At 44.1% G+C, this 23,177-nt stretch overlaps 1 protein-coding gene and 1 long non-coding RNA gene across 3 annotated transcripts in view; one reads left to right on the top strand and one right to left on the bottom strand.

Moving 5' to 3' along the window:
• Positions 1–23,177, bottom strand: part of GNAO1 (G protein subunit alpha o1) — a 168,399-nt gene that overhangs the window by 10,826 nt on the left and 134,396 nt on the right. The window contains exons 7-8 of one of the 2 annotated variants that reach the window (XM_081871607.1): positions 16,114–16,267; positions 13,237–13,443 (exon numbers count right to left, since the gene is read on the bottom strand). The exons of the other annotated variant lie outside the window; for it this stretch is intronic. Of the exons in view, the coding sequence (XP_081727733.1) occupies positions 13,256–13,443; positions 16,114–16,267 (342 nt within the window). The 3' untranslated portion in view covers positions 13,237–13,255. Of the gene's footprint in view, positions 1–13,236; positions 13,444–16,113; positions 16,268–23,177 lie in introns of those variants that run through there. 2 annotated transcript variants of the gene reach the window in all.
• Positions 1,011–6,119, top strand: LOC309347252. The gene is made up of 2 exons (XR_014158885.1): positions 1,011–5,599; positions 5,752–6,119. It is a non-coding gene; the product is annotated as an uncharacterized lncRNA (long non-coding RNA).

The following is a 23,177-nucleotide window of genomic DNA, read 5'->3' as shown; positions in this document are numbered from 1 at the left end:
AAACCCCATAAATAACACTTGTTACACAGAGAATTTCCTGCTTTCCTGCTTTGTTTTGAGTGCCACCATGTATTAATGGCTAGGGATCTTATGTAGGAAAAGAGCTTGTTACAGAAGCAGGTTGGCCGACTGGTGAATGCATCTTGTGTAAGATAATGACTTTCAGGCACAAAGCAATCTCCCCTTTGAAAGAATGGTTTGCGATGGTGCGATGAGGAGAATATGGCAGGAAAGGGGGAAGTCTTGCAGGCATTTACATGAGCAGGATTTAGGAATGTAGAGCTTGTCTACAGAAGTCTCTTCAACATGCGGCCCTCTAGATATTTTGGGGTACAATTCCCATTAGCCCCAGTCAGTGTTGCTCATCAGCCACCATCCAGTAATTAATCTAATCCAGGGATAACCAACATGGAGCTGCCCAAACGTTGCTGGACCATCCCTGACCATTGGCCATGCTGGTTGGGGCTGATGGGAGTTGGTATCCCATCTAGAGGGCATCATGTTGGTTGTTGCTGATCTAACCCTTTCAAAAAGACACACGCAGCACAGCCCTCTCAACTCCAATGTTAGTTCCACTGTGGTCAACAGAGTCCCAAGTAAGCGTACTTAGGGTTGCAGCTTTACTCCATCATTTTGCAACTGTGCAGAGAGTGTCTACGCACACACAATATGTACATCCATTGGCTTTGTTCAGAACTTTAGCTGAAAGTGTAGTCATTGGGAGTCACCAACTCAGTTCAGCAGTCACCAACCCAGTTCATTACTCCATGCATCCACTTAATGTGCAAAAAGGATGAAACATTCAACTTACCATGGAGGAATCCTCACTGGGCAGAAATTTCCTTATGAAGAAACATGTATTATGCCACTCACAAACATATTTACAGCCCTGTTGAATCAGGCCAAAGGCCCATCTAGTCCTACATGTTGTTCTCATAGCAGTCAATGAGATGCCTATGGGAAGCCCATAAGTAGGAGGACCTGAGTGCAACAGTGCTCTCTCCACTTCTGATTCTTAGCATAATGCCCTTGGCAGTGAAGGCAGATCAACATCACTAGTAGCCATTGATAGCCTTATCTGTCACAAATTTGTCTAATCCTCTTTTAAAACCATCCATGTGGGTGGCCATCACTACAACTTGGTTATGGGTGTTCTCTAGTTTTACCTATGCACCATGTGAAACAGGACCTCTTTTCACCCATAACAGACAAAACTGTTAATCATTCTGTGATTTCCTTGAGGCTTTCTCAGAAGAGAAAAACCCAATAAAATATCTCAAACGCTAGAAAAGAGCTGGCATTTTATTAACATTTGGTAACTAATAAATACATTACTGACAGCCAATAAATTATTACAATAAGAATCAAAAGACCTATTAAATCAACAGACAGTCATTCGCACTCCATACAAAATGACAGTTAATAATGGTTCAGAACAATCAAATGTGCAAAAAAATTAAAAACAAGATTCAGCAACTAACCAGCAAAGAAAAAGTAGGATTTAGCAAGCATCAAGGGCCCTTCAAAATTTTTGTATTTATTTATTTAAAGCATTTCCCTAAAAAAAAAAAATCTACTGTGGGGGAAAAGGGGTGGGAGGCCAATGACGACCAAGTGTAAAGATGGTTGGAATGCAAGTTTAAAGAATGTAGCTGAATTGTTACATTAGGACAAGGGCAAAATGGTTTTTGCCAATCTAGTGATGCACGCAGACAAGAAGCAGGCTTTTTAAAGTGTATAGCTAGCCTAGCCTTCCCCAACCTTTGGATTTTGTGGACTACAACTCCCATCAGCCCTAGCATCATATAGCAGTGCTGGATGGAGACAATGGGAGTTGTAGTCCAAAGCATCTGGAGTGGACCAGGTTGGTGGATGTTGTCCTAACTGGATGATGAACTGTGTCTGCAAACTTTGCATGTGGGTCATCCCCCAATACTGTTGCCAGGGGTGCATGTGTGCAACCAGGGTCAAAAATTGGGCAATCCACCAGTTTAGGCCCTCCCCCCACATCAAACAACTGATAGGTGCCATGGCTAATTTTCTGACAGGGAATGCATCTGCAGATAGTGGGACTGAAGTCTTGGCTTGAAAACCTGCTTCAAGGTGCAACCCAGAGTGCACCCTGAAGGGTTTATATCAGGGATGGGGAACCTTAGGCCTCTCCATCCAGCACTCAATACTCTCTCCAGGCCACACCCACTTCTACTCAGGAAACACCCGTCACTGGCCCTGCTACACACTCTCTTTGAATGCTTTTGATCGGCTGGAGAGTGACTTAATATAATGTCTCTAGCTTGGCAGGATGAAGGACTGAAATTGTGTGTGTGTGAGAGTGGAAATCTCTGGCATGTGTGGCTTGAATAGGCTGAAAGGTAAGACTCATACCTGTTAGTCTGGCTACTTTGGCCTCTGGCCACACCTTTGGCACATGACCCCTCAGACAGGAATGTGTCCCTCAAGCTAAGAAAGCTTCCTTACCCTACCCTTGGTTCCCTCTTTGGAGGAGTCTATAGTGAAATAAATGAGTGAGGACTGAATGAATGAGTATCAAGAATCTCTCCAAGCCACAAAGGAAAATCTAAGAGAAGAACAATGTACAGTCATACATTGGTTTTCGAACAGCTTAGTTCTCGAACGTTTTGGCTCCCGAACACTGCAAACCCAGAAGTGACTGTTCTGGAGCTTCCTGTAGCCAATCAGAAGCCGCACTTTTGGTTTCTGAATGTTTTGGAAGTTGAACAGACTTCCGGAACAGATTCTGTTTGACTTCCAAGGTACAACTGTAGTGTGAAAAACACGCACGTCTACTTTATTACCCCGGCTGTCATCTTGCAAACGATGGGTTGTAAAACGGAACCAAATCTACAGAGAAGAAAATAGTTGTAAGAAGGAAATCCTCTGTATTGGGTGGCGGGTGGCGGGGAGAGACTTTCAAAATAAACTAATTAAGACTAAGATGCAGAACCATAAACCCATGGTAGGGGCACTGCAAAACATACAGATTCTCAGAAGAGTGGGAGGGACGGGGTTGGGTGGGGGGGCTGCCCCAAGTTCTTCAGCAGTTGCAGCAGTCTTATTTATGTGCTGCACATAAAACCTAGGGTTCACAGCCAACCCCCCCCCCCTTATGCATCAAGGCAGATGTGTATATGTAGAAACAGGCTTCCACGTGCACAAATGGCATGGTGCACATTTGGTACACATCAAAATGGTTGGGCACATCTTCTGTTGCCAAAGGGAAAGTGCTGCTCTGCCCCAGAGACTCTAGCTCAGCAGTCAGGCACCTGCTCTGCATGCCAAAGATCCCAAGTTCCTGGCATTTCACCTGCTTCTCATGAAGCAGATGGAATAAGCATTCTCTCTGAAAAGGACCCTGGAGAGCCACGAGCAGCCAGAGGAGCAACTAGAGGTGGAGGAGGAATTCAATTTTGCTTGCATTTTAATGAGAAACTATTTAATTCACACTTTCTGAAACAATATGCGTTTGGAAACATGGATATTCTTAGAGATTGGCGTGTCTCCAAATTTTGTGATTCAGTTCTCCAACCAAAAAATATTTTAAAAATGCAGTTTCAGGGAAAACATGCATAAAAATGCATCTATTGGTGAAAATAACACGAAAAACCAGTTATATTAGGGGAATCATTTGCAAAAGTGTGTGTGTGTATTAGTCAAAACTGCACACAAAAATATACATATTGGGAGAAATTTGTACTGTGCTGACGAATTTTCATTAGGATTTGTTTTTTTAAATCTCAAATTGCTGCAGAAATGTGGAGAACTGAATTTGAGATGGGGAAAAAATGAAAACCGTAAGAGAACGGAAATGGACAGATTCATCCATCCCTAACTGGTGATGGAGCAGTTTCTTCCACCACACTTTGAAAGCAGCTTAGGGAACACAGGGCATGCTTCATGACACAGAGCTCTGTCCTTCAGTACCTCATGGCTGTCCCTGTGGCAGATGCCACACCCTGTTTAGTGGTAGGGTTAACCCTGGCCCTAGTCTATTTCACTTATATAGCACCCTGCTTCCCTGGAACACAAGGGAAGTTACATTGGAGATCTTGCATCTAGGCACTAACCACAACTAGGCTTGCTTAGCTTCAACAAGGTTGCTGCATCAGGCTCCTCCAAGTCATAATCAAAACTGCAGGTTGCTGAGTTGGCTCACTAAAAAAGAAAGATAAAAAGAAATCCAAAAGCTGCAGCTTGGCGATCCCTTTGGTTACGATAACTGAAGAAAGGTCACAAAGGAATGAGTGAGCTTTTGACTTCAGAAAGGCTCTTTGGCCCCCATCCTAGACACACTTAAACCCAATGCAGCTTATTTCTGCATAGACCCATAAAGGATTTGTTTTGTTTTGATTTGCTTCACCTCCCGACTGATTAAGAATTGCTGGGGACACATGAGGCCACCACCTTGCTGAAGCTAAGCAGTGCTTGGGGGTGACTGCATGTATCCCACCTGGGGCTCCAGGACTGAAGAAAGGTGAGTTAAGAGCAAATTCAGAAGATTGCGCACTGCTCTGCACAGTTGTCCTTTGTGACCATTCACTGGGTTTCAATAAAGGGATTACCTTGCTATTACTACTGATGTGGTGCTATCTCAATTTCACACATTAAGGTGAACGTAACTGAGCAGACCAGGCGTCAGCAGACAGCTTTGTCAGGCAGCTGCCAATGGCAAAACGATGCCTCCAAGGCCCTGACGTAGCATTGGTCTGGAGTTGGATACAACCTTAAGTCTTTAGACAATTCATACAACTCCTGTTTTCCAGTTTTGCCTTAGATTTTTTTTTTTTTACTGCACTTCTTATGGTTTATCATACTAATCCTATGTTTTAGCAATGTTATTATAATTGGATGATTGATTTTAACACTGGGAACTCTCTGCTCCAATCTAACCTAAGAAGAAGGTGTTTATAAGGCTGCAGAGATTCTACAATTATTCTCAACAGCCTTCCCCCTAAAGAAGACTTAATAGTGTTTTTGTTTTTTTTTAAAAAAACCACAGCTTGGAAATTGCTGGTCACTGCCATGCTAAGGCCTTGAATACTGCCAAAACTTTCTTTTCTGCAATCAGCTGGAAACAGAATTAAAACAGTGGTTGAAGACGGCAATGAAAATATTTTTTTATCCTTCCAGTACCAAACACAGGTGGTATGTGCCAACAGGACAGTAGTTAAATGAGGCTGCTGAGAAACAAGAGGGGTGTAAGTGTGTCAGCACGCTTGGAGGAATCCCAAGGTTTGCAGAAGTGCCCTGTATAATAATAATAATAATAATAATAATAATAATAATAATAATACAAACTAAGGTGGCAACTCTCCAACAGAAAGCAGCTCAATGAAGAATGATTGTGAGCACTAAGCATGGGTGATCACGGGGTGCTCTGTTTCGCCAGAATGGCTGGTTGGGGCCCTAAAATTTTCTTTTAGGAGGAAGGATACAATGCAACATTTCATACAGGCCCCACTCGTTTTTATCCAGTAGTACCACCCCATGATTAAGATCTTTCTTTAATGTTTATCCACCCACCCCATCCCCATTTTTCTAAATAAAAAAGCCACACAGGTCATAGCCTTTCCTAGGAAAGGTGCTTCAGTGCATCGGCCGTAAATAGGGCAGACCCGGCCAGGATTCCCCTGTTCTCGCGGGGCCTGAAACCAGCCCCCGCTCACGTGGGGGTGGGCGTGAAGCCCGCAACCCCACCTCCTGGGCAGGCCGGAAGTGGCTTTCCTAGGAAAGGTGCTTCAGTCCTCTGGTAAGTGGCTAACTCATAAGGCAGCAATGGGGAACCTTAGGCCTGAGGGGTGTGTGTCAAAAGCATACCACCTTTTTTCCAGGCCACACCCCTCCTCAGCTTCACCCTGCACCTTCTTACCTGGCTGGAATGTGTCCCTGAACTCCCATAAGGCCTCTTGCTTATCTGGACAGAGGATAATTATTGGGACATCAGTATCACAGGAGGAATTCACAGTCAGATTTGCACAACAACGGCTGTGCAATTGCTATCCATGAATATAAGGTAGATACATACATTCTGCTAACTTCTTACCAATCTCTACATTCAAACAAACAAACAAACAAACAAACAAACAAACAAACAAACAAACCACTAAGTTTCTAGTTCTTATGGCTGTGACAATATGCTTGAATCTGAACATGCGTGGGTGATGACTTTAAAGGCTTTAATGTCTTTGCCCCTTCCTTGTTGTTAAAAAGACGACTCCAAGAGGCATTATGCAAAACAATAGAATAAACTATGCACATATGCTAAATTTATATAATTCATACAGATTGTGGTATCCAGTTTAACTTGGAACAGAAATTGGATTTATTGGATGCAGAATTTCAACTACTTTAAAACACAGACTATGTGTACACCCATAATCTGAGCATCACAGGCACATTAATGTTGGAAAAGGCATAAACACTAAATAAACAAGCTGGGGTTTTTTTCTGAGTGGCCCCACAAAAGGATTTACTTTGGTACTGAATGTTATGTTATTGCCATTTCAAGAACCACAGCACTCTATTCTGCCAATGGAAAAGAGGAAAGGAAGAGCAGAGTGGAATGAATATGATTGCTGTGGTTACCCGAGGTGGTTGGTGCCTACTGAGATGGTAGGGAGCAAAGCAGAGAGGTCAACAGTAGGTGGCACCAGAGGCAATGACAGGTGGGGTCAACTATAGTTTTATCTCCATTCTCCTCCACCCGGCTGAATTCTACAAGGGCAACACTGAGGCTAAGGAGGAGAAAGCTGACAGGCAGTTCCAATGGTCGCAAATGGAAAGGCAGGCAGCTTGGCTGAGGGCAGACAGAGGTTGTGGGGGCACTGCCTTGTTCACCCTCGTTCATAGATCAGCCTCCACTGGTGGTTAACAGTCCTTGCAGAGGGCTATTGTAACATGAGGAATTTGGGTTGAAAATTTGGCACTATATTAATCACACGGACACACATCTGGTTTTAGTAGTGGCACAGCTTTACAAGGGCAACTAGTATATTGCTTCTTGAAAGAGAGAGAGAGAGATCAAAGTCCTGTTCAACTGCCATGAGATTAAGGCAACAGCAGATTAAAGAAGAGGTTTCAGGACATTTACTTTACTAACAATTACCGCCTGATTTTGTGCTCTTAAAAATGAGCACAACTAGGATTCCCCATAAGTTTGCTTTGAAAATGTGGGATGAGGAATTCACTCATCAGAGTAAACATCTCATCTATTTCAAAATTTCACATTCATATATCAGGCATGCACATTTCAGTCCAAATTAGCTTCAGCTCAACTTTGTGAAGCCACTTCCACCTTAGGAGGAGGTGGAGTTGCGGGCACTCACAACCCCTTCACGTGCGCAGGGGTGTGGTCAGCCCTGGGCGATTGGGGGGGGGGGATTCCCAGCTGCATCACTACCCAGGCAACCAAGCCGATTGCTCTGGGGGTGTGGCCTGCTTGATTTAAGCAGGACGCAGCAGGAATCTCACCCCTTTTTGCATTTCCAGCTGCTCCCGTTTTCCCACCCTCCCACCCTTTAGGTTTTTTCATCTCTTGACTTTGCTATGGACTTCAGTTGGTCGTCGTTGAGGGCCTGGTAGGACTTTTTCCACTTGGCAAATTGACACTGGCCAATTTTTCGCCTACCTCATAGCAAATCGTCACAGCTTTGTAAGGTTTGGCATTGGAATATTGCTGGAGAAGAGAGGAGGGGAAGTAGCACCATCACCTCCCCCACACATTGAAGGGTATTCCGTTAAAGGATTCTGGGGGCGTGGCCCTGTCCGAAGCCTGGGGAGTCCAGGGCCTAAAGCAAGACCCCTATCGGTGGCCCTGGGGGAGCTCCTAGTTGATGTGCATCAGCAGGACTCCCTCTACTGGTGGTTAACCCTTCCCGGACTACGCGCAGACGGGCTGGAGTCAGATATAGTTGGTTAGGTCCAATGCCTAAGCCAATACCGCTCACAATCTGTAACCGTTAAAGTTGTGGCCTTTTTTAGCCCATTAACCTAAAACACTGTTGTCAAGCGTCTTATTCAATCTTGAGGGGGGGGGGGTCGGGACCTTGCCACGCACCTATTGTTGCTGTGACCCAATGTCCTTTACCCATCTATTTGAGTCTGAGGTCTTTTCCTATTTCTTGCCTTCTCTCTTTCTGTCACCTTCACCTACCCACACATCATTCTGAAACTGCATCCGGCTTGCTGACACTCCAGAGGAAACCCAAACTGAAAAGTCCACATGGGCATTGGTATAAACACTACAAGAACAATTTGTGGATGACTCATTGGAGTGTGTGTATGAAAACTTCATCTAATGAAAAACTAATCCCAACGTATTAGGATTTCGCCAAAATCAACAGACAAATCACTGAAGGTGCCCCTTGCTCTATTGACATATTGACTTTATACCACTTTAACGGCCACAACTTCGCTCAACCTCAAGGAATCTTGGGAACTGAAGTTTGGTGAGGCTGCTGAGAATTCTTCATCAGAGATCCCTAGCGATGATGGCTCAAGACATCTTGGTGCATGAAGGAAAGTACCAAATCCTTATGTGGAGGTCAACCCTTTCGAAAGTTTCACTCCCTGCCTTCATCTACCTCCTTGTTTCACTCTGCTGCACCACCTTGCTAAGGAGGAGGGTCAGCCTTGATCCCAGGACAATTTGCTGACTACAGCCCCAGGATTTCTGAAGACCACATGCGGCCCTCAGAATAATTTTCAGCCCTCTGCAAGCAATCAGTTCAGAAATAGAATCTGTCCCGCCTCCTGGCAGCCTGCTGTGCTAGGAGAACGAGAGAGATCAAGGGAGGGAATAGAGAAGAGGGGAAAGGGAAAGGGAAAGAGATGGGGGGAAGGATGGAGCAAAGCTCCATTGGCTCTGGCTCCACCTACCACTGCCTACTGAAGAGGGATAAATAGGAACCTAGAGAGCTCCTTACACCAAGTCGGACCACTGCCCTATCTAGCATATTAGGGTCTGCACTGCCTGGCAGTGGCTCTCCAGCCTTGCTGGGAGACGCGGGGGATTGAACCTGGGTCTTCCAGCATGCAAAGCAGGTGCTCCACCTCTAAGCTACTGCCATTCTATCTACAGTACAGTTACTGCCTTCAGGCTTTAGCATGTGTTCTTTTTTCATTTGGGGAGCACACATCTGCTTTAATGAAACCTACCCCCTTCCCCAACAACCAGGTACTGTGTACTTTGTTGAGAATGCCAGGGCTAACTTTGGTGAAGGCTTCACGAAAGGCTGAGGGAAGCCTTAACGAGAAGACACTTGGAAGCATGCCAGAGTGGTTTCTGCAAAGCTAAGCGCAACTCCTGGGATGAGGCGGAGCTGAAAGAGCCACAGCTCAGTGGCAGAGCATCTCCTTTTCAAGCCAAAGGTTCCAAGTTTAATCCCTGGCATCTCCAGGTAGCGCTGAGAATTTCCTCTGCTTGAAACCCTGGAGAATTGATGCCAGTCTCTGCAACCCTGTCCGTCCCAAACAGGGAGGACTAACTCGTGTATTGAGTGTGCCTTATGCTACCTCCTGCAACTTCCAAACCCACCAGCCTGTCCTTGGACCTCTTCCTCTCCTTGCCCAGCCCTTCCTACAAGACCTTCCTTGAGTTCTTGACCCTTCCTTCTTCCTTCCAATCTTGCTTCTCTGCCTACCTGTCTCTTGCCCACCTGCTCCACCAAGTCTTGCACCTGACCCCTCTCTGCTCTGGATCAAATCCTACGCTGTCTTCACTGGACCTGATTCCATCCTTGGACTGCTTATTTCATCATTTTAAGCCTGCCCATGCACTAAGCTCACTGCCCCCACTTCCCAGTAAGCTGCCAAGAAATGGTATTGTCAGAAGTGTGTGTCACACCACAATGTTCCTTGTGTAATTTGCCATGCTTACGGCCCTCTTGAAGCAAAAGTGCAACCCCTCTAAGCAGGGCTGGTTCTGGGCATTCACCCTTGCCCACAATGCACCAGGGCAATGAAGCGTCCCCCTGGGACATTCAAGGCAATTGCAATCGTGGTTGCCTGGCACTGGAAAAGGGGCTTGAGGATAGCAGCAACTACCTGAAGACACAGGATCTGCCCCGCCCCTCCTTGAAAATGTGTGTGTGTGTGTGTGTGTGTAGGCCTCAACCCCTCGCCTCTGCATGATAGCCTGACACAGTGCCTGCATTCAAATGGCGGTTTATTCTGTTTCACAATTTCCCCCTAACTATTAATTTACACATTATATTTGAGCTTTGACATGTCATAAAAGCCACTCCCAGAACTATAGTAGAATATATTGCAAGCCTAGTGCTAATTTCTGTGTCATCTGCTTCCAGAAAAAATCAATTCACAAATAATATGGAAATGAGTGCACTGTTCTATGACGGGGGGCAGGGGGGTGGCGGTGGTGGTTATAATACGATAGATCAACACAGCTGCCTGAATTTTTGGACACATCAGAATTTAGCAGTAACACCGCTGTCACTGGGCCTCTATACTGGGTCAAGCACACAATGTGTGAATCTGTCTCTTGCAAACATGCATGCACCCATACCCACACAACCCACGCCTCCTATAAATCTGATGAGTAAACACACATAACTGAAACCACACAATTCCTACAAGGTGGTTCACAAGCACTTTTACCAATTAATAGTTGAGGACTGTCTAAGAAACAATAATTTATCAGCCAGCTGCCCCACAACACTGTGGAAAGGGTTATAAATAGAAACAAAGCAAAGCAAATCTACCACAAAGACAGATTTGAAACGACGATGAACACTTTCAAAAGACTGAGGTAAAAACTGTCATTAGCAATGTAGATGCATTTGGTTCTGGGTTTTTCTAACTTTCTACCTTCAGGCAAACTGCTGCAGAGGAACCTCTGATCCCTGGAGGGAACTCTGCAGCATCTCCCAGGGCTGATTTATGTGGGGTTTCTTATCATCTGAGTGGGGGACATTAAGAACGGGGAAGTTCAGGCCCACTTAGAATATAATCTTGAACTTTGGCAATGCTTCTTGAATGCCTAGATGGAGGATAGAGAAGGGTGGGTGAATTTTCAGAAACTTTGCCTATTGCACAAAGGTCAAATTAACAAGTGTTGCTTCTCCCATTTTTGCTTTTGTCTCTGCCCCCACCAGTGGCATGTGCCCCACCCCAGGCTGCCCAGAAGGAAATGTGGAGAAGGATCCCTACCATTGGAATCCACACTAGAACACAGCCCACGCTGGGAGTTTCTAGGCAAGGGTGAAATTTGCAAGCAGGTTATTGAAATATCACAGACGGGTTATTTGCAACAGGTTTTGTGTTTTAGTTTATCAGATTCTAAGCAGAAATGGCAATTGCAGGTTAAATGGAGGGTGGGGAGATTGCATTCTGATGCAAAAACAAAGCAAAAAAAAAAGTGCATTTCTGAGGGACACTGATCCCATAATAAGCAACTGTCATTTGCCTGTCTTCCTTGTGGTTGTGCTTGCAAAAAAAAAAAAGGTGGTGACGGCAGTGGGGTGGGGCAAAAAAATCTCAGAGAAATGTGTTTGCCATTATTGTCTTTTCTCACCAAAGGACCCTGATAATCAAATGACCTTACGTTATTCCACAATTACCAACTATATTCCACTATACACTTATATTTGGACCTGTTCTATTAAGAGGCACTTCAGTATGACTTCTTCAGGCATTCCATTTTTAATTTTGGAAGCAACTAACTTGCCCCCCCCAACCCTCAGACCTCAATCTAAGCCATACAATCCTGTCCATCTGATTTTGAAATAGAAACTTGAGTTTCAGTGTATCTCCAGATTATTTGACCTTCTTAAGGAACTAGGAAAAAGGAGATGGAAACTGGGGAGGTCCCTATTGGCTTGCTTTGGAGAATCAACATTTCATGATGCTCCAATACGTATTTTGGGCAAAACCAAATGTGATACCGGGAGATCTGCAAATAAGGTGTGTGTATACCTCTGTGTTTATGTGGCCGAGAAGCCTTTTCAATGAGCATTCATCAAGGTTCAGGCAGTTATACATGAACTTGCTTTCAACATAACTTGTTTCTGCTAAAGTTCAGGGGTGGACATATTGCTTTGTCTGCAGTGGGTGCCATGCTTCCTCACTTCCTGCTAAAACCCTGTAAGTTTTCATACCATGAATGCTCCTAGTTCCCCCGCCCCTTCCCACACTTTTTTTTTTTTTGGCACTACAGTACAAGAATGGCTTGCTGGGTGACAATAATGGGTTGGTAACACTCACAAAGCATTGCAGAGCAACTAATAAAGCAGAATGATGTGCAGACTGTCCACTATAAATCTTCCACTAATGCACTATTCAAGTGTCCATGACATCGTGCAGAAGACACTGGCAAAAACAAAAAACCACAGCTCTGAAGGGGTGCTCAATCTGAGCCATTTCACCAAAAAATTGCTATTTATTCCGTGGAGCAAAACATATAGATATCTGATACCAGTATGCTTTACCTCACAGATCAAACGTCAGCTTTAGTGTTTTTTCTTTTTTTGGGGTGGGGTGGGGTGGGGTTTAACTGAAAAATTGAAACACAAGAACAAAAAGAACTAGGCTTCAGTCCTCTTGGTCCCATCCCAAATCAGCCCCTCCATCTTCGGAAGTCGCCAATAACACTTTTTTAAAGAAACCCACTGGAGATCTTATCCGCACATCTGCCACAGTACATTGAAGTTTGTCCCTTCAATGTCAAACACTTAAGGCTTTGGATTGCCTTCTTAAGAAATAATGATAGCAACTTGGCTCTTGAAACACATATACTGAGGGCCTTAGTGAAGCCTCCTTTACATGAGTTTCAATATTGGCTCCTGTTGCATGACGAGAAAGGCAGAGAATGCCATCAAAGCATTTTCAAAAGCAGGGGAAAGGGAAAGGGGAATGAGTGCTGGATTTTCTTCTGTTTGGAGAGTCAGGAAAGAGGGTCATTTTGCTTTCTCTTCCTCTTCATTTCAGAAGGGGCAACAGGCTACCTCCCCACTCCCCCTGCCCCCCAATGTGTGCATGATAAAACCGTCCTGTGAATGCAAAGCTTTACAGTGACAGTGTTACTTTCACAACATCTTTTTTTCCGCCGCATGAATACTGAAGTAGGTACTGGACTCTCCCATCTCAAAAACAGTTGTAGGCTTAACATTTGAGAGGGGGGAATGGAGAACAAACCGGTTGTTCTGACCACAAGATTGCTTCCCCAATGGGTGAACAGGAAGGAAGAGAAGAAAGGGAAAAGAAGAAAGGAAAGAAGAGGGCTTTAATACAGTCCGCAGCCACGCAAATTGTTGGCAATGATGACATCAGTTACAGCATCAAAGACAAACTGGATGTTGTTGGTATCGGTGGCACAAGTGATGTGTGAATAGATCTCTTTGCTGGACGACTTATTCTTGCTCTCGTATTGGGACTGGATGTAAGTCACGGCTTCGGTGAAAGAGCTGGGCCCTGCAACAGAGAGAGAGAGACGAAAGCCAGGAGCAAGGTTGTCCTGAAACGCAACACAAAGCCCACCCAACTCAAGTTGACTCCACTTGGAGGTGGACCCAGCTCATGTGGGAATGGGAATAGAAGTTGTGCAGAACCAGAGTTTGGGTCTTTGCAACACTCGCAGCAAACTTCTTTACACACACACACACACACACACACACACACACAGAACACACACACCCTGTGCAAATTGTGCTTTATAGTCCTCAGTTCAGTTAGTAATACTGATGAGCTCTGGATGATGCAATTTATGGTCACCCTTAGCATCTATACAGTGTTCAAAACACTTCACATATGTTATCTGGAAGCCAAACAACATGTTATCTTAATTGTGTGAATGCAATGAACATGCTTCATTTTTCCAAGTTTAAATTGCAGTTACTGAAATGCCTAGTTAGGACTGGGTTTGCAGTTTTGTGGGGTGAAGATAGATTTGACCTCACTAAAATCCCCACTCCTTGCAGTTAATGCCAGTGTAAGTTTCCATCCCAGAGATAGCAGTAGGCCTGTGTGGGGGTGTGAGGGTCCGGGGGTGGGGAGAGAAGGGATTTTTCACAGGGGTTAGGGAAGCTTCCCCTACACCCCATCCTCCTAATCCTAATCACCCATACTTCATCCCACAACTGCAATTTAAAATTTATAAAACCCAAAGCACCTTGACTGCAGGCACACAAATAATGTAATGTGTAGCTTGCCTGCCGGTAATTCTCATGAAAAAGCTGTAACGGAGGCCCATATTACAGATGGGGATAGTGGCTCACTTAGAGCTGCTGAGCAAATTCAGAGACGATGTGAGATTTGAACATGGAGCCTTGAGGCTGGTTTTCAGCAGAGTTCCCCTACACTCACTCTCAGCATTTGAATCGATTTATGAGAAGAAGCATGCTACATTATTGAACATCCTGCCTTCCTACATGTCCTGTCTTGCTCATCTTTTTACAGAGCAACCACTAATAAGCCTCCAGGAAGCCCAGAGTTTACTGGAACACACTCTGAAAATCACTGTAATTTCACTGAGGGCAGGGATTTCCCTTTTTGCCACATAACCAGTCATGTAAGCTGATGGGATGTCATCACCACCATCATTGCTAATGTATTCATATTAATAATAACATTAGCATTGTGGCACTATCACCATTGTCATCAATACAATGTAATACATTGTCATAACTGAGATCAAGAAGCATTATGGTGCTGACACCACATTTCTGCACATCCATCCTTAAAACAGGGGTGTGGATCCTGCACCCTGGGGGCCAATCTTGGCCCACCAGGAGGTTCAATTTGCCTCTAACCCTAACTCACATGTGGCCCTCAGGAGGCTACTTAGAAGAGAAGGTGGCCATCAGGCAGAAAAAGTTCCCCCCATGCAACAGGGAGAAGCAAGTTAGGAGTGCTTGGACGACATGCATCAGTCTGCAGCTCTCATGTGGGGTGATTTCTTAAGCCAAGCTTCTTGGCTCACCATTTGTGCAAATGCAGCCTGTTTCCTTATTTCCAACCCCTCCTCACGCAAACATGGAGCTAACTCAGCTCATGTTGGTGACATGAATTTTGCAGCAGCAAAGCAACCTTGCTGTGAAAGCTTTTGTGTCTGATTACCATGAGCCACTCCCTCTTTGGTCTTCCTCATCTTCCCCACAGTGCTGTGAGCATACAACGCCTAAGAAAGCTGCCCTTCCTAATCAGAGCAGGAGCCGTTTAGTCCAGCAACAGCCAGCCAAATACTTTTGGGGATAAAAAACCCCCAACGGCCTTTCATTACTGCTTGTTACTAGAATAGTGGAACCTCGGTGTTAGAACGTAATCAGTTCCAGAAGACCGTTCGACTTCTGAAACATTTGAAAACCGAGGAGCAATGGGCAGTCGGCAAAATTCATTGAGAAAAAAGAAAAACACGCAGCGGAAGTCGTTTGACTTCCGAGGTGCGTTCAAAAACGGAAGCAATTACTTTTGGGTTTTCGGCTTCCAGCTTCTGAAACGTTCAGCTTCTGAGTCACTCAAAAACCAAGGTTCCACTGTATCTGGAATTCAGAGATATACTCCTTTGAATGTGTAGATTCCATGGAGCCACCATGAGGAACACCCATGGCTCAACTCAGTTCTTTTTTCTGGGGGGACACTGGGGTACGAATACCCCTAAACATTTTGTGAATCTGAGTTTGGCCTCATTGAGGGGCAGCATTTCAATATGAGTAGGAAAATGAGAGTACTCCTTTTTTAAGAAAAAAAGCACTGGCTCAACTGATCCTCCACAAATTGGTCAAATATTTTTGAGGCTAGCTAAGCTACTGCCCAAATTCCCATAAGAACCTATGGGTGTTTGGAGCACAGAGCTAACACAAGGGTGGGTACCCTGTGACCTTCCAGATGTTGATGGACTACTGCTTCCATCAATCTCCAGCCAACATGGTCAATGGTCAGGGATGATGGGAGCTGTGCTCCAGAAACATCTGAAGGACCACAGTCTCCTCATCTCACTGCTGAACTAAGGAGAGCAATGCTTTTCTTTTAACAGCCAAAATACAGGTATCAATTACAGGGTAAGGGTTTCTGAATCACAAAGCACTCTTCCTGCATTATATTTTATTAATATATATTTTTTTATATATTGAAGGTTTTTCTCACCTGTATAATCTGGAAAGCAGATAGTCAATGCAGATTTCTTAATCTTCTCTTCAAAGATGTCCTTCTTGTTGAGGAAAAGAATGATGGAGGTATCTGTGAACCACTTGTTGTTACAGATGCTATCGAAGAGCTTCAGTGACTCATGCATGCGGTTCTGCAACACAAAGGAGATGGCAAGTCAGGCAAGAGCTTTACTACCACCTTCAATGTATAGGGAAGCATTTAAATTTAATAATAAAGGGGGGGGGGTAAAAACACAAAAGGAAGCAGACAACAGTGGATGTAATAAATCAATGTATACATACTGGGAAATGTGTATACATACATAAAGAGATGCAATCCCTATAGATCTGAAGTACAGTTAGTAGCACTGTAGCAGTTTTTACTTTTACAGAGCTGCCGATTTTGCATAGCACATCTTTTTTCTTTTTTTTACAAGATTCCAGCTCAGCTAAATTTCATCATGCACCATGCATGTATGGCAAGTGGCGGCGGTGTAAATAACTCCTGCCCTTAAAAGGTCAGAGATCGAAACCGAAGTGTGGGTCATGCAGATTTTCTAGAACATTCTTTGTTAAAATGCTGATCATTTCATTGGGGTGTGTGTATGGGACACGTATTTGGTCAATACATTAACCAAGGACTGGTAAGATCCTTGAATTAATTGAGAGTTGAAAGCAGACCATAAGGCGACATCTTTTTGGCAGTGACCTTGCCGTGAGCTTTGGTCTTAGTAGCTTGTTATTTCGTTTAGTACTGACATTCTCCAGTTGATGCTTTTTAGTGCGAGTCTTTATTTGTTTAATTTTTTGGAAGATGGTTTGATCGAAAGCAGATCACAATAAAATGAAAATAAATGAAACTGAACTGAAGGAGAAAAAGAGAGCGGTGAAGGAAGAAAGGCAGAAGATAGAATACTTAAGAACAACCAAAACACTGATCAGCAGAGAACCTTGCTGATGTTAAATCATGCCTTTAAGAAAAAAAGATTAGATTTGGGTTTTGGGAAGGGTCTTTTTTTTTTTTTTTTTGGCAAGGCCACAACAACAAATGCACAAATAAAAGGAAGGCAGCTTTTTAGTTGGAATTCATGCAACGAATAATAATTATAATGAAGTGAAACAAAAGATGTAAAATAAAAATTGCCGCATTGGTTAAGAAGCTGCAGGGTTCGGTGTATACTGAAAGAGCTCACAGCAAAGTCAGCCTGGTAGCGTCCCGTTCCTCCAGCTGCTTTCAACTCTTTATTTTTTCTCGGTTCAAGAGAAGCTTCATACCTGCCAAATTTGGAGGGTCTCTCAATATCTCAATATTTTGGCCTTTGTTTGGTTAGAAAAGATCAGACGGCCGAGGAAAAGTGGTGATGGCGTAGAGGCCTGCTGGAGTTTGGTGCGAGAGCTGTGCCGCCTCTCCCGGCCGGAAACGGAATAGCAGAGAGAAGCAGCCGCGACGGAGGTCGAAGCCAACCCAAAGAGCCAAGGGGTTATCAAAAGGCAAAGCAGGTTACAGAACAGAGAGCTTTCCTGTTTGACATCGGCAGCAGCTCCTCAAAGTGTGGCAGTTCCCCGCCGCAAACGACTGGTACAAATTATAACCGACAAAAGAAAGAGGATAGACATAAATGTGTTCCGGATAGCTAATGGAAGTGCCTTTGGAATAGCAGGAATGTAACTGACTCCCCACCCAACCTGAAAAGATTGCATAGTATCACTTGACTGGCTGTCCCCATTTTGTTTTCCTTCAGACCTGCCGGCTGGAGCTGACAAAAGTCCAAATGGTGGTGATGGCTGGGGTGGGGTGGGGGAGAGATGCTGTCCAAAATGGCTGTGCTGCCTGAGATGGATGGAAGTTATTGTTTGAAATGTGCAGAGAGTACCAGGTTGGGCAACGCTGGGCTAGACTGTGGTTTCTTAGTTGCAGTCACCAAGGCATTGGTTTCCAAACTGTGCTCCAGGGAGCAGAGTTCCTTGGAAGCTTTCCAGGGGTTCCTGAATGAGAAGATGGTCAGCAATGCGGAACAAAATTCCCTGACAGACATCTTGCTTACCCATCCAATGGATAGCTTTGTGGGAATACAGGTTAGGATGGACTGATCAGCTGACTGTCACATGTGTCCATTCTGTCACAAGTCCATTCTGTCCTGTTTTCCCAGCAATCTGCAAAATAGTATTTTTAAAAAAATAAAAAATCCATACAGAAGCTCATATTTAGAAAGACATTTTAATATGAATTTCTGTATGTTTTTTTTAAAAAAGGTATTCTAAAATATGTATTTTGAAAAGCATTTTTGGTATTATTTTAAGCAGAGAACTATTATCATAAAATTCAAAGAGCTGCAAAATCCTAAGGATAATGACATTCAGATCTGTGTACTAGTCCAGGAAGATTAGGAAAGTTCACTTTGCAAGGCTGACCAAAGGAAATTCTTCTCCAGCCCTAGTCCTGGGTGCATTCTAAGGTTTACTCTCTGTTCAAGAAGAGCAATGGTGAGGTTCAGGAGGCTTAGCCAGTGCCCCATGTGAACTGTTTGTGCTACAACATACCCCAGAAATCCACTCCAACATAATCTCTGACATGTTTCAATGTGGAATGTGGGTTCTCTGAAGTTGCTACACAGGCAAGTCATTAATTTGCTCCTCTCAGGTTCTCATTTCCACAGTCTCCAGTTCTCCACAATTCCACACCAGTTTGAGATTTTTTTTTTTAAGTCTTCATGAAAATTAATTACTATTTTAGTGCGAATTTCCTACTGATTTACACATTTTTGTAAAAAATGTTACTTAATATGCTCATTTTTGCAAAGCAGTTTTCTTGAATATAATGCATTTTTGTGTGTTATTTTCACTAGTATATATATATGGCACACTTTGTTTATAGTGTATGCATTTTGTACGCATTACTTGGTTGAAGAGCTGCAGTGCAATATTCAGAGGAGTGAGAATTTCAAGGAATGCCTGTGTTTTGGTTCACATATTGTTTCGCAATATGTGAATTCTGTAGGCCCGCCTTTAAATGAGAAATGAATCAAATTTCTCCCCCATCGCTCATTATCGGGTGAGACTGCCTTGTTGCCACATCTATGGCTACCAGCCATGCCCTACGCCCACATCTATCTGCAGCCACAGCCAAGGATCAGTTTGAGATCCCTGAAATATACATCAGGGTCCAATTTGCTAGGCTTGCTTCCTGCTGCTATGACTCCCTGGGTCATTGCAACTACTGGTGCAAAGGGCCCAGGTGTCATCATTACACACCGATTACTAGTACCCACTTCCAATACCCCCAGCCTTGCTTTAACAGATACAAAACATTTTCTTGAGATTAAAGAATGATTCTTGTGAATCATGTGAGATGTGCTAGGTCCCCTTTGTCATTTAGGAAGACAGACAGACCAGGACGAACATTAATGCTGGCAGAGTGTTTTCAGTGCTGTCACAAATATGACTTCTAAGTATGTGGCTTTGTGACTGTGCTCTTATATATGTGCATGGCATCTGTTTATGTGCATATGGATGTATTGCTGCTTGCATTCTTAATTTTTGTACTTGCATAATAACAATAATAGGAATAATGTAAAGCTAAAACTCAGCAGCGAGACTGGATCATTGTATCTGCATGAAAACAGAAGAACCAAATGCTCAAGAAAATATTTCAACATCTTGCCTGCAGGGAAGGAAAGAGCAAGGACAACACCCATTGAAACATACTACAGGTGAAATTCTGGGTTGTACAGCAGATGCAGCACTACAAAGGATGCCTCTTAATAGTGCTCAATTTAGTGCATAACTAGAAACTTGAGAGAATTGTGTCTTTTCCAGGGAGAAGAAAAGATGAGGAGATGTCTGATCTCTCACACCAACATTGCATCTTCCCATGTGCGGGTTGCAGCACCAATATGTGGTCATTGTTTCTGGCATCTACCCTGAGGATAGGTAGTGGGTGGCATTAGCCTGTTTTCAGACACTTATACTTCTAGGTCTTGGGTGAGCTGAGTAAGTCCAGGATATTCCCCACTCCCATCTTTATGTGAAAGTATGCTATGTGCAGTCTTGTGCAGCGCCCCCCCTTTAAACTAGTGTGAAATCTCAGTTGTTGAATTTAGGCAAATCCAGTGGGAATCTAGTTTGCCTAAATTTTATCTGCAGTAAAATCCACCTCCACCATAGTTTCCAAGAGCAAGATTTCTTGGGTTTTCTTTAGTCTTTCCCAAAGAGTGATGTGGTTGCTTAGTCCAAGGAAATTGCCTGTCTAATAAATTTTGCTGTCTGAGGTAGAGCACAAATTATTTCCCATACCCATTCCATGAGACCAACCAGACTTGCATTTAAATATTCCTTTAGCACGGGTCCACCACACCTAAGGGGAGCAGAGCCTGCTGTTCTGTTCTCCAACAACCCACCCCTACTGCCAGCCTCACAGAATCTGCCACCTGAGGTGCCTCCCTCAGTCTGCCTGATGGTAGGGTTGTTCCTTCCACAAAATGTTGAGCTCAGTGCTATCCCAGTGGATTCCCATCCCTTAGTGACCACAAACATCTTTGGGGATATATATATATAGAGAGAGAGAGTGAGAGAGTGAGAGTGTTGCCTGAACACTCCATAATCTGATTTTAGACCCCACACCTGCAAGACAGCCATTACATTTACCTGGCCCAGTCCATAAGATACCCCCTACTATATTATCCAGCAGCTCTATTCCAGGCTGTTCTGGACCAAGTTGCCCAATGGACCACATCTAAAAGCTGGAACAAGTACTAAAGGCAACAGCTAATACAAACAGGGGTCTGAAATCCTTTCATGGTAGAATTACCCCAATGTTGTTTTGTTTGACAGGGATGGGAAAATCCACTGTTTTCTTAACTGGATGAATCCCAAGTTTATTGGTTTTCCTGTAAGCTGTACCAAGAATGTATATTCTACATAAGCAAAAATACAAGCAAGTCTCATTACAAATGTATTAGAGATGTTGACGCCCTTTGCCAGGTTTCAAAACAAGTATTGGGGGAAAAAACACCTTAAAATGGTTATTTCAACTGATCCTGTTAAATGGAGGAAAGAAGAGAGTTGAAGATGGTAAAGCACAATATACTTATAATATGTTGGAATTGCCACCCCTCAGAGAAGAAATATTTGTGTTGTGTTCATGATGGTATCTTTAGTGTGGACCAAATGCAGGCATCTTTAAGGTAGAGTTCATAAGTCACTGCTTGGGTCCATGCTCCTTGTTCCCCACCATTCGGCAAAGTCATGAATGTCAAGTCTACAATGACATTAGAAGCACCTTCATTTTTGTTCCAGTTGGAAACCATAACATTCCTGTAACGGTAACAATACTTACTGTTGTTTTAGTTTTGCTGCCATATTAGAATTAGAAAAAGAATCAGAAGAGGTTAAAACAGAGGTGTGAGTACAGATTATTAAATATAAGCAACTTGTACTGCAATCACACTGCCTGCATATGACGGGTAGGGGCTGAGAGAGCTCCCCCACTCTTTCAAACATGCCATTCAACAAGATTGATTATAGAGTGCGCCACCCAAGTGCCCACATCCTGTTTTGATACCGTTTGAGACACCTATTTCTTTCATAAGAACATCCCTTATAGCTAAGGAAGGCCGCAAAGACACCAGCTGACAGGTAAAGAAAGAACAACGCCATGGTCCCCCATGCAGCTTAGTTACTCGAATGCAGACTGGACAAAAGACAAGCACGCACAGAAACCGCTACCGGGGAAATCATTCACAGGCCCTTGCAATGGTACAAATCCTGCTTGCAGTGAAAGTGCATGATGCAGTTCAGAGATGAAGATAAGAGGATTCTCAGAACAGATTGTTGTAAGCAGTGGAGACTGGGCCATGAGAGTGAATGGGGCATGGCCCCACCACCATCATTCTGCCCTCAGCCAGCCTTCCTATTTGCAACCAATGGAACTGCCTGTCAACATCCTCCTCCTCCTCCTCCTCCTTAATCTTGGGGTTGCCCTGGTAGAACATAGCAGGGAGGAGGAGAGGGGCACAATTAGAATTCATTGGCTCTGCCTGTCATTGGTTCTGGATCCACCTAGTGCTGCCTTCCCTGCCTACTGCCATACCAATGGGCACTAGTAATGCTCAATATGTCTTGAACATGGAAACTGAGCAGAGGGACCCAGGCTAATTACCCTCTGTGTTAACGTGGTGGTAGCTTGATCTCTGCTCCTCTTTAGCACTGAAGATGGCCAGAAGGGAACATTGCAGGTAGCAGCGTTCCATCTGGACCTGTAAATCCCTTTAAAAGCAGAGGAGGAATAAGAGTGGGGGCAGCATTGGAGGACACATCCTACAGCGGTAAGGAGGGTGGGCCGTGAGTCTGATTTGCTCCAAGCCCTGCACTTCCCTAGAGGTGGCCCTGCCACAGTGCCTGGGACGGTTTATGTGGAATATACTTCCAATCAGAAGCACAGTTCTATCCCTTCTCCTGCAGTTGTGTGTGTCTGCAAGCATAAGAACATCAGAGGATCCCTGGATCTTGACCAAATCAGCATCCTGTTCTGGCAGCGGCCAACCGGCTATCTTCACTGGAAGCCCACAAGAAAAACAAGAGGGTAACAGCACTCTCCCACCTGCGATTCCATATGTCTATTTTCACTTTCTGTATTCCATACTTATTTATAGTTCGAGTGAGCTGTAGTTCAAAGGGGATAAAAAATGCAAGGCGAATGTTGGAACAATGCCTCTTCTAAAATGCTTATGAATGTAGCAGCAACCGTGAAGTAGTGTGGAGGAAGAGCTGAATCACAGAAGGACTCCTTGCTATCTTTGCCAGCTGAGCACATGATGAGCTAACCTTTGCTGCAAGCATCACTAGGCAATTCATTCCCTCCTCTTTTTCATGATGTATTCATTTTGAATGGCTTCAAACCATTAAACACCCCCCCCCAGATTACTTTTAAGAGAATAAAACCTCTGCCCTCTGATCTTCCCCAGATTCTAAAGAGGTGGCAGAACCTTGATTCCAATTCTGCTAGAAGCTGGGGTTGAAGTCAACTTGTACAAAAGCAGCACTGGTCACTTGTTTTTAAATCTC

Source organism: Podarcis erhardii (assembly GCF_964252035.2).
Source record: "Podarcis erhardii genome assembly, chromosome: 7".
Classification (NCBI taxonomy): Eukaryota; Metazoa; Chordata; class Lepidosauria; order Squamata; family Lacertidae; genus Podarcis; species Podarcis erhardii.
This window is presented reverse-complemented; position numbering and strand designations above follow the sequence as displayed.